This window comes from Tenrec ecaudatus, chromosome 4 (genome assembly GCF_050624435.1).
Source record: "Tenrec ecaudatus isolate mTenEca1 chromosome 4, mTenEca1.hap1, whole genome shotgun sequence".
In the NCBI taxonomy this organism is placed as follows: Eukaryota; Metazoa; Chordata; class Mammalia; order Afrosoricida; family Tenrecidae; genus Tenrec; species Tenrec ecaudatus.
This window is the reverse complement of record NC_134533.1, coordinates 6,110,496-6,121,625: the sequence shown is the minus strand read 5'-3', so window position 1 is coordinate 6,121,625 and position 11,130 is coordinate 6,110,496. Positions and strand designations below refer to the sequence as shown.

General features: G+C 63.3%; 1 protein-coding gene across 2 annotated transcripts; it reads left to right on the top strand.

The window, feature by feature from the left end:
• The first annotated feature begins 4,081 nt into the window (after positions 1 to 4,081).
• On the top strand, positions 4,082 to 10,485 carry CARNS1 (carnosine synthase 1). 2 transcript variants are annotated; one of them, XM_075547989.1, is made up of 8 exons: positions 4,082 to 4,313; positions 5,046 to 5,135; positions 5,370 to 5,857; positions 6,274 to 6,448; positions 6,533 to 6,618; positions 7,077 to 7,308; positions 7,408 to 7,688; positions 9,259 to 10,485. In XM_075547989.1, the coding sequence occupies exons 3-8, from the start codon at positions 5,375 to 5,377 to the stop codon at positions 10,483 to 10,485; spliced, it is 2,484 nt and encodes an 827-aa protein (XP_075404104.1). In that variant the 5' UTR covers positions 4,082 to 4,313; positions 5,046 to 5,135; positions 5,370 to 5,374. The 2 variants fall into 2 exon arrangements, with proteins under 2 accessions (XP_075404104.1, XP_075404105.1); XM_075547990.1 differs by lacking the exon at positions 5,046 to 5,135.
• The last annotated feature ends 645 nt before the right edge of the window (positions 10,486 to 11,130 follow it).

The following is an 11,130-nucleotide window of genomic DNA, read 5'->3' as shown; positions in this document are numbered from 1 at the left end:
GGATGACCGTGGGCACAGGCAAAGGGGTGGAAGGGCAGTCAGACTCCTGCTTTGGGTTGGGGAGGGCCACACAGTTTCCATCTTCCAACAATCAGAAGTGCTGCCCCGGGTTGCCCAGGCTCTGAGAGGCCACGTCAGACCCCCTGCAGTGTCCCTGCCTGGAAAAAGTCCTCCCCAATCCAAAACTTCCTTCTCCTCCCAGCCCCAAGAGTGCTCTAGCTGTCTTGTGTCCATTCAAGCTCCCAAGGTTCCTCTGTGCCTTCCCCTCCCTGGCTAGCTCAGCCTTGGTGACCCTCAGGCTGTGGGGACAGTGACAGGAGTACCCCTCCCTAAGTCCCTGAACTGAAGCTGGCTAGTCCAGAAGGCAACACTAACCTGGCCGAAGGGAGACTGCAGCACTAACGCTCAGTAGTCGTGTGACCTTGGTAAGTCTCCCTGGTGGCATAGCGGTTACTCACTGGGCTGCTAACAGCAAGGTCGGCAGTTCGAAACCACCAGCTGCTTCACAGGAGACAGGCAAGGTTTTCCACTCTTGTAAAGAGTTGTCTCGGGACCTCGCGGGGTCTGTTCTGCCTTGTCCTGCAGGGTTGCTGGGAGCAGGCATGGACTTGATGGTAGGGAGTGTGTTTGTGTGTGAAACAGAAATTGGCTGCTGCTGCAGGGTCCCCGTGAGCTGACTTGGTGGCAGTAGGTTTGAGTTGGGCAAGGGGCCAAAGGCCAGGACCCTAGGACAAGCCCCAGAATGAGCTACTGTGACTCCTACTGGTCATTCATCTTCTGCAGCCGCCCCCTCCGCCCCCGCTGCACTGTAATGCCCATTTTGTGGATGAAGACTGACCTCCCGGAGCTTGTTGATGTCCAGCCTATGGCTCTGTGGATGACATCAGGTGCCACCCTGCCCCTTCCCCCATGGGATCCACTAGCACCCAGGTCACCCAGGCAGCAGGCTAGGGATCTGGAAGAGAGGGATCAGCTGCCGAGCAGAGCAGGCAGTATAGGAACTCGGCTGGGAGAGACCCCCCCCTGAAAACTCTGAGGGGCAGGTCCCTTGGGCTGGGGACCCTGGATAAGTCCCTTCTCCCGAGGAAGCCTCCAGTAGTGGTCTCAATCCACTGCCAACTTGGTGACCCTATAGGACAGAGTACAACTGTCCCGTCCTCCCCGAGTTTCTGGGACCATAACTGTTTATGAGAGTAGGAAGCCCAGTCTTTCACCCAAGAAGCAGGCTGCTGGTTTGGATCATAGCCGAATGCGTAACCAGGAGGAGGCTGCTCCCAGGCTCTAGCTCAGTGATGGGAGGGGTCCTCGCCACGGCTATAGAAAGCACCTAAAGCTGCCCCCTCTCCCTACTCCCCACTCCCCAGCTGGAGTGTCACAGGTACCTGGGGGGCATCCTGGGGTGCTTGGGGGGGGGGAGAGCTGGGACTGCGCCAGGTCTGTTGGGTGGGTGTCTGTTACTTTGGGTGGTATGCTAAGGCAAGTGTTAAGTCTTGGGGAGACGATGCCTGTGAGCCCTGTGGGCCAGGCCACCAGCCCTCTCCTGGCTCCCTGCAGGTCATAGGGTGGCCTTGGGGCTGCTCTCTGGTGGGGTGAGGTGGGGTTGGATGAGGTGCCTCCACTCTGGTGGCAGAGCCCCACAGAAAGTAGGGAACCAGAGAGGAGGGCACGTCCCCGAGGGTCTGCAGTGGGAACGGCATGGACGGAGTACAGGACACCTGCCACTTGGTCAAGGGCAACTCAACTGTGTGCCCTGGGGCCACCCCACACTGGTCTTAGTACCAGTCTCTGCCCGTTCCAGCCTGGCCTCCCTGCCCCCTCCCTGGCTCGCTGCGCCGCGCTCCGTGCCTCTCTGGCACGAACGCTCGGTCCTTGGCACTGCCCCAGCCTTTCCTAACAGACCTTCCATCTCACTGCACCTGGCTCTGGGTCCTCACTCGGAGTCTCTGCTCGCCCCCGGGGCCCCCACTCCCGCACCCCGCCAGAGTCGCTCTGTTGCTCCTGGTCGGCCCGCCCCGCCCTGTCCAGGGCTCCCAGTGGCCGGTGTTTGGGGACCGACTGGGAACAGTTTGGCGGGAAGGAGTCAGACTGATCCCGGACGCTGGCCCGGGGCTGAAATTGACCCGGCTAGCCACACCGCCCGCGCCGCGCCCGCATAGGGCGTGCCCAGGGGCGGCCATAAAAGGCGGCGCCGCCCCAGGCCGGCACTGCTCCACCACTGCCGCCACTGCCGCCCGCTACCTGCAGCCTGCCCGCCGAGCCTCTGCGCCCGCAGGTACCCCGGCTCCGGCGCCCCACCCGGGCCAGCCAGGGAGGGGGGCTGCCGGGGCAGGGGCTGCGGGGGTGGGGACCCTTAGCACCCGCCCCCCCTCCACCCCAGCATGGTCCCAGCCCCGCCTCCGACCCAGGGGGCCAGGCGCTGCACTGTGCTTCTGGGACTGAGCCCCTGCCTGCCTGTTGCAGCCCAAGAGCTCAGGGGTGTGGGACTGCTGGGGGTCCTAGTGTGCAACCCCTCGCCTCCTTGGGGTGGGGAGAGGGCAGCCTTGAACCCCTCCTGGCTGGGACAGGACAGAGGCACGGTGACAGAGGCCCCTACCCACCTCCAGAGTCTTCAGGGCTGGGCGGTGGGGTAAGGACCCAGGAAGCCTGACCCCCTCTTTTGTCTCTCTGTCCCTCTGTCTCTGCCATCAGTCTCTCAGTCCCTCCATCTGCGACATGGTGAGTCTCCTCTGGCCCACACCCCAGCCCCACCACCATGGACTGAAAGAGAGCTAAGAGGGCAGCAGCAATTCACACCCAGAGCCTAGACCTGGGGCTGCCCCAAGGCAGACCTGGGGCTGCCCCAAGGCAGACAACACAGCTCCTGGCCAGCTCACGCCCCCTTTAACCCCCCCAACCAGCTCCCTAACATCCAGTGTGGCACCCTGAGCTTCTCCCAGTAGCCCGGGGTGGTGGGAGTGGGGAGCAGGGTACCTTTAGGCCCTACCTGCCTTGGTTCATCCAGCATTGGGCCCTGAGCATCTCTGATGCCCCCAGCAGCAGTCTGGGTTTGGGGACACAGGCAGGAGCCTGCATTGTAAGTACGACGAAGACTTGAAGGTGGACCCTGACAAGCTGGGGTTCCAGCTCCAGCCCGAGGCCCAGACTCCTGTCCCCCTGACATAGCACACTGCCCCCAACAACCTCCGGGATTTTGGTCCAAGCTGTTAAGGTACTCTGGACTGGGTCAGGCAGGTGCCAGGTACCTGGGAACCCCAGAGAGGCCTTGCAGTGTACCCAGGCAGGCAACGTGCCCAGCTGCCAGGTCTCCCATACCAGGCCCAGGGACAGCAAAGAATAAGTGTCCCACTGGTGTGTCCCACAGGAGCTCCAAGCAGCCTGTGTGGGCTTCAGCCAGGGGATGAGCCATCCCCATGGAGAGACGGGCGAAGGAGATACGATTTCACGAACAGGGAGCATTTCTTTCACTTGTACCTTTGGCCTGCCGAGGGCCCACTGCTGTCCTGCCAGCCCTGCTCAGGGAGAGCGGAGTAGGGTGCTCTGCAGGACTTCCAGGAGTCCACCATGATTGGTGGGCCCGAGGCCCAGGGAGCAATGAGCAGCCCAGGGTCTCCAAGTGGCGCAGGTGCCTCTAGTCTGCCCTCAACAAACATTTCTGCAACAGCTCCTGGATGCCAGGCACAGTTTGAGACGCTGGGGCTGTACCAAGTAAAAGCAACACTCCCTGCCCACCCCAACCCCCAGCACCGCCCAGTGGAGCAGGCAAAGGCGGAGCTTGAGTGGGAGGAGGGACCCAGTGGTTTGCAGGCTGCCCTCACCTGACCCTGGCCCTTCACCTAACTGTTGACAAAGCACGCGGACACGCATGACCCTGTGACAAGCCTCCACCCACAACCTACTCTAGCCTCTCAGTGCCTTGGACAGGAACTGTGCCCACCATCACTCCAGTTGAGGGGGTTGGGTGGGGGTTGGATCTGGGCTTCTGAGTGACTTGATGGGCCCCCTTTTCAGGCCACCCCAGACCCACCCCTTCCCGTCTCAGCTCTCCCTAGATCTGCTGTGTACCAAGCAGGACAGGCCCCTGGACTCCAAGGACCTGGAGGAAGAGGAGGGTCCTTGGGGAGGAAGCTCGGCTCTTCCGCCCTCAGATGGCCTCCCCGGCCCCTGGTGCCAGCACGTTGGCCTGGACTGCAAGGGCACGTCCGAGGGGGCCGAGGCCCAGGCCTGGACGGCTTACTACTACAATCTGCTGCAAAGTTGCCTGCAGCAAGCTGGCCTCCCCAAGACCCAGGACCGCAGCCAGGTGCCCAGGACAGGTGCCTGCAGGCTCCCGGGAGGGCGACGTCCCAGGAGGGAGGGAGGTACTCACAGGCCAACTTGCTTCCCATTCCAGGGGGCCCTCTCCCCCCACTTTTGATCTATCTGGGACCAGGGAAAGCAAGGCCAGTCACCCCGGGCAGGCTGGCAAGCCATGTTTCCAAGGACATCTAGCACCAATAAAAGCAGAGCTTGAGGTCCCCCGCCCACCCCAGATGAGCCAGCCCTGGGCTTTGCAAGCGGGTTCCCCGGTGGGGAAGCTTCTAGAGAAGGGTCTTGGGATCGGCTGTAGAGGCATCTGAGGAATTTGGACAGCCCCCCACCCCCCAAGACTTATATCCTGCTTGCTCTAGCAGGGGGCCACAAAAGTGTAATTGGACAGAGGGGACACTGGTGGAAGACATGAGAATCTCAGTGGGGTCTCGTTGTACAGACTGGGAAACTGGGGCCCCACGAGGGACAGTTGCTCCTTCAAGGTCACATAGAAAGTCAAAGAGCCAGCCCAGGCTAAGACTCAGGTCTCCCGTGCCCTCCAGCCCAACTGCGGAGAGAAGGGAGCCAGGTTTCCAAGTGGGGAGGGCAGGGGCTCCCCATGCCCTGGCAGTGTTTCTCAGACCCCATGGGAATGTCACCTGACCCCAGGAAGGACCAGAGTGAGGACAGCGGGTGTGAGGGACAGGGTGGACAGACGAGCCCCTGGTGAACTGGTGGCCCTGTTGTCTTCTCCCAAGGCTGCCCTGGGGCAGAAGTCACCCTGTGCATTCTGGGGTCCCCCAGTACCTTCCTGTCTGTGCTGCTGGAGGGAGGGGTCCAGAGCCCCGGTAAGTGTGTGCCCGAGTTCTCCCACCGCTTCATCCACAAAGGGCAGCGCTGCCCAAAATACTCGCTGCCCCTGGCAATGGCCTACATTCCAGTGGACAGCTGCCCCGCCCTGGGTGGGGCTGGGTTCTGAGAACTGCTCCCTGAGACACACACTCCTTTGCGGCCGGGTTGAGAATGGAGGGCCCGATGTATGGGGGTCTCCTGGCCAGCCGCCTGCCTCCCTCTGCCCACAGGAAATATGCTCCTATGCTTGTCCCCTGCTTGGCTGACGAAGGTGCCAGCCCCTGGGCAATCTGGCGAGGCGGCTCTGCTGGTCTCCAAGGCTGTGAGCTTCCATCCGGGAGGTCTGACGTTCCTGGAGGAATTTGTACCCCTGCGCCAGGCCACCTACTTCCTGGCAGGCCTTGGGCCAGGGCCTGGCTGGGGTCGTGAGGCGGCGGAATTGGCCCGAGACCTTTCCTGCTCCACAGGCGCTTCTGCAGAGCTGGCTCGGCTGCTGGAGGACCGGCTGCTGGCCAGGACCTTGCTGGCCAGACAGGCGGGTGTAGCTGTGCCAGCTACCCTGGCCTTCACCTACAAGCCACTGGGACTGCTGCAGGGTGGGGAGGGCAGCCCTGGACTCAGGCTGGTGGAGTTAAGTGGCAAAGAGGGCCAGGAGGCCCTGGTGAAGGAGGAAGTGGGGGCGTTTTTGCACTCGGAGGCTCTGGGGGACGCCCTGCAGGTAACAAGTCCCTGCCAGTTTTGAGGTCTGGTCAGATGTCCAGAGAATGAGCCCTCCCCAAACCCCTGCCCCCGGGATGGTGCCCAAGTCCTGCTGAGAAGGTGGTCCCATCTTGCTAGGGCAATCCCTGCCTCAGTTTACCCCCGGCCACTGGGGTATGAGCAGGGAACCCTGGGACAGAGCAGTTAAAGCACTGGGCTTTAACCTCCAGGGTTGGCAGTTTGAGTCTACCAGAGACTGCCAGTTCCCTGACACTTTATAGCCTTGGGAAGCCCATGGACCAGTTATGCTCTGTCCTTTGGGTTGCTTCGTGTCAGCATCCAGCAGAGTGTGGGTGGACTGTGAGGCTCTCCCTTCCCCCTGCACTGCAAGCCCCAGGGTGGTGGCCAGGAGACCCCTCTGCCTTCTCGCTGTAGGTGGCTGTGAAGGTCAATGGCTGGCGTTGGCGAGGGCGGCAGGCCTGGTGTCTGCACCCAAGGTCAGAACTGGACGCCATCGTGGACTCAGTACTGGCCTTGCTGGAGAAACTGGAGGAAGAGGAGAGCGTCCTAGTAGAGGCTGTGTGCCCACCTGCCAGGCTGCCCAGCCCAGGTGAGGGCTTCCAGGGCTAGCCATGGAGAAGGCTGGTCCCGCCGGGTGCACTGGGCAGGGCTCAAACCTCTCATCTCCCTGCAGACAGCCCCCTGGCTGGCCCTGAGCTGGCTGTTCGCATCTGTGCCGTGGTATGCTGCACACAGGGGGACAGGCCACTGCTGAGCAAGGTGAGGGAGGCTCGGCCCACTACCTTCCAGTCCACCCAATTCCTGAAAGGGAGGACATCTTGGGGACTCCTGGAACCCACACTTTCTCTTTCTCCTCCAATCTTGCTGCCCTGGAGTCCTGAGGTCTCAGAGCCGGGAGCTCCAGGAAGGTTTGGGGCCCTCCAACTTTGCAGCAAGCAGGGGGAGGTTTCTCGCTGTCCTGAAGGTGGCCCCGGGAGCCACAAGCAGAAAGGCTAGAGCTGGGGCTCTCTCTTCCAGAGAGCTGCCGTGGAAGTCTGGGTTGCTTCCTGGAGGAGTCTGGGGGGGGGCACAGATGGGAATACTTCCTACACCCTAAGTTCCATTGGGCACCGGGCTTTGGGAGTGCCTGGCGAGGGCTCTAGTCTTGGTCTTGGCGCTAGGGAAAGTGAGTCGGGGAGCCGTCGTGGGCTAGAGCCCTGAACCCGTGCCCTGCCCAGGTGGTGTGCGCCGTGGGCCGTGGCGATCGGCCGCTGCGGCACCACAACTCCCTGCCACGGACGCTGGAGGTGGCGCTGGCCCAGTGCGGCCTGGGCGAGCCTGCACAGGTGGAGGCCCTGCGGCAGCGCATCAAGGTGGCAGCTGAGAAGGCGCTGGCCGCAGTGCTGGGTCTGGAGGCCGGCCTTAGCGCCCAGCAGCGCGGGGGGCGCCGGGTCCGCACCGACGTGCTGGGTGAGTGGGGGCCGGGCCAGCCTGGGGTGGGGGGACAGGGATGAGCCGGCGTGGCCGCGTAGAGTCTGAGCCGGGTCCTCCCCACCCCGACCACGCCAGGCGTGGACTTCGTGCTGACGGCGGCCGGCCACGCGCTCACCCCGGTGGCCCTGGAGCTGAACTGCGGCCTGTGCCTGGAGGCCTGCGGCGCCCTCGAGGGGCTCTGGGCCGCGCCCCGTCTGGGGCCGGCGGCCGAGGCGGCGGCGGCGGCGCCGCTGGTGGAGACGATGCTCCGGCGCTCGGCGCGCTGCCTCATGGAAGGCAAGCAGCTGCTGCTGGTCGGCGCGGGCGGCGTCAGCAAGAAGTTCGTCTGGGACGCCGCGCGCGACTACGGGCTCAAGGTGGGCGGGGCCTGTCGGGAGGCGGGGCCTGTCCGGGAGGCGGGGCCGGCGCGGGGAAAGTTCTGCGAAGCGAAGCCCCCCCTCCTCCCAGGCTTTGCTGGGAGCCGGCTCAGTGGCCCTGCAGGGGCTCGGGAACTTAACCCGCCCGGATTCCGCAGCTAAAATGGAAATCCGCCCCTGCCAGATGCGGGAAGCATCCTCAGTGGAGAAGACGGGCTGGGGACGCGGTGACAGGCCGAGCGTTAGCTCCAGGGGTGGGGCCTGGAATGCCATCAGGAGGTTGAATTGCTTAGGCTTGGCACCCAGGCACCCCCCCACTCCCAACCAGTAGGGCCGTGTTGGGGAGCAGCTACAGCGCCTGGTTCATTTCATCCGCAGTGGCCTCACTCTGCCGAACCTGTAGACACGCAGGTGGGACGGGACATTCATGGCCCCATTGTACAGATGGGAAAACTGAGACCCAGGTTTTAGCCTTTCCTCTGCTGGCTCTTATCTCCTACAGTGGTGGCCTCCTCAGCCCCCTCCCTCCCACCAGCTCATCCCGTGTCTCCCTGCCCCTTGGCCCCTCGCTTCACACCGATGTTCTTCCTGGAAACATCACTCCACAATTGCCTCACATTATAGCCCCGGAGCATCCAGACACCTTCCCTCCTTCCTGGGGGACTGCCACTGTGCTGGTGTGGGCTGTACCTTGACAGTGTGGTGGGATGGGGGCAGAGGGGGACAAGAGGACCCCAGAGCCCGAGGCATGGGCACAGATGGGCAGGGCCTCCAGGGCAGTGGCATCCCTAGGGTGGTTGGTACTCACTGCACAGAACTCGGTAACTCATTGCATGTTTGGTGCGGGCGCCCAGCCTTTAAGCAAAGGGGAAGGTCTCCACCTTGGTCAGTGGCCGAGGGCAGGAGCTGTGGGAGGCTGGGGGGTCAGGACTGGGACCATGGACCATGCTGTGTACTTTCTCCAGCCAGGGGCATGACACCGGGTGAGTTACCGCCCTGAGCAAAACCAGCCTAGTGACTCCACTGTCCCAGCATCTGTGCATGTAAATGACCCAAAGGGACCAAATGCCCTGTCCTGAGTCTGAGGCCTGGTGGTTTCTTGCCACCCCCCACCCTCCAGGCTGTAGGCCTATCCGGCCCTCTCCCATGGCCAACCTTGCCAATCACTGCTTCTGCCCCTCTTTGGGGCTGGTGGGGAATTCATCAGCTCCCAGCAGGCCCGCTCCCCCGCAGGCTGGCCCATGTCCATCTCTGCACCTTACCTTTATTCCAGCCTCCGTAAATATTTAATGAGTACCTATTTCATTCAGAGGAGCCCTGGTGGTGCAGTGGTTATGTGGTAGGCTGGGATCTACAAGGTCAGCAGTTTGAAACCACCAGCAGCTCCTCGGGGGAAAGAGGAGGCTGTCTGCTCTCGTAAAGCCGCGGAAACCCAGAGGGGGCTTGATGGCAGGGAGTTTCATTAGGTATCAGGCAGTGTGCTGGGTCCCAGAAGGCAGGAAAGACCCCAGGCCGCCTCCCTTCCCACCTGGAGGCCCTAAGGGAGCGCTCCCTCCTGTGCCTTCTGTAGCTGCACCTGGTGGAGTCGAACCCCACGCACTTCGCCTCCCAGCTGGTGCACACCTTCATTCACTTCGACGTGACAGAGCACCGCAAGGATGAGGAGAATGCTCGGCTGCTGGCCGACCTCGTGCGGGCCCGTGGCCTGCAACTCGACGGCTGCTTCTCCTACTGGGACGACTGCTTGGTGCTCACAGCCCTGCTGTGCCAGGAGCTGGGGCTGCCCTGCTGCCCTCCTGCCGCCATGCGCCTGGCCAAGCAGAAGAGCCGCACCCAGCTGCACCTGCTGGGCCAACGAGGCCCGCCCTGGCCTGCGCCTGCCCTGCACGCCGTGCCCTGCTGCCCACTGGAGAGTGAATCAGACGTGCAGCGGGCTGTCCGCCAGGTGCCCCTGCCCGGCGTCATGAAGCTGGAGTTTGGGGCGGGTGCGGTGGGCGTGAGGCTGGTGGAGGACGCGCCACAGTGCCAAGAGCACTTTGCCCGGATCGCCCATGACCTGCAGGGCGAGGCGGACCACCCGGGCATTGGGCTGGGCTGGGGCAACGCCATGCTACTGATGGAGTTTGTGGAGGGCACTGAGCATGATGTGGACCTGGTGCTCTTTGGCGGCCAGCTGCTGGCCGCCTTCGTCTCCGACAATGGCCCCACACGGCTGCCGGGCTTCACGGAGACGGCAGCCTGCATGCCCACGGGGCTGGCACCCGAGCAGGAGGCGCAGCTGGTGCAGGCAGCCTTCCGCTGCTGCCTGGGCTGTGGGCTGCTGGACGGGGTTTTCAATGTGGAGCTCAAGCTGACCGGAGCCGGCCCACGGCTGATCGAGATCAACCCCCGCATGGGTGGCTTCTACCTGCGGGACTGGATCCTGGAGCTCTATGGTGTGGACCTGCTGCTGGCTGCCGCCATGGTGGCCTGTGGTCTGCGACCTGCCCTGCCCGCCCACCCTCGAGCCCACAGCCACTTGGTGGGTGTCATGTGTCTGGTGTCCCAGCACCTGCAGGCGCTGAGCTCCAGTGCCAGCCAGGAGGCCCTGCAGGCCCTGCATGAGCGGGGTGTGCTGCGCCTCAACATGCTGGAGGAAGCCCTTGTGCCCGGCGAGTATGAGGAGCCCTACTGCAGCGTGGCCTGTGCCGGGCCCAGCCCTGCGGCCGCACGCTGCCGCCTGCTGGGCCTCTGCCAGGGCCTGGGCATCGACGCGCCCCACTACCCGGTGGCCCACTTCCTGTCCCACTTCAAATAGCACTGGGTGTCTGCCTGGGGAAGGGGATCAATTGCAGGGAGGGGACTCTGGTGCCCTCTGCTCCTGGGCAGAGGCTCCCCCTGCCTCTCTCTTCATCGCCTTGCCCCCTGGCTTGACCCTCTTCAAGGTCTCAGACCTATTCCTGATCAGCATGGCCACTTCAATGCCAAGCTCTCCTGGGCCACAGCACAAAAGGATCTGGGCTGGAGAGGCCATGGGGACCCTCCTGCCCTCCCAGAGCCCACAGCAGACCCAGGACTCAGGTCTTGAAGAAGTCCAAACCGCCACACCTCACTAACCACTGGCCCTAACCCTGGCCTTCCCCCAAGGCCTCAGAGTCTCCTCTTCTTCCTCTCACCCCCTGTCTGGGTCCCCCAAAACCCTCCACTCACCCCCCCCCCACCCTCTTAAGTGAACAGATCCCGGGATAGTTCTCGAACTTGCTGATCATGCCCTCTGGCATTGTTCACCCACCTTCCTTGGCCCGGGCAGTGGACGCAGTGACCCCAGCCCAGCAGTCATCTCTCTGCCTCATACCTCCATGCGGGAATGGGCTCAGAAAGGCGAAACAACTGGCTCCAGGTCACATCACAGTGGGTAGAGGGGTGAGGTTTCTGGTGTAAGTCATACATGCCCACTGAGCCC

Coding starts and splice junctions, on each gene's coding strand:
- CARNS1 (XM_075547990.1), top strand. CDS start 5,375: ATGCTCCTATGCTTGTCCCCTGCTTGGCTGACGAAGGTGCCAGCCCCT. Junction 5,858..6,273: donor CTCTGGGGGACGCCCTGCAG/GTAACAAGTCCC, acceptor TTCTCGCTGTAG/GTGGCTGTGAAGGTCAATGG. Junction 6,619..7,076: donor ACAGGCCACTGCTGAGCAAG/GTGAGGGAGGCT, acceptor TGCCCTGCCCAG/GTGGTGTGCGCCGTGGGCCG.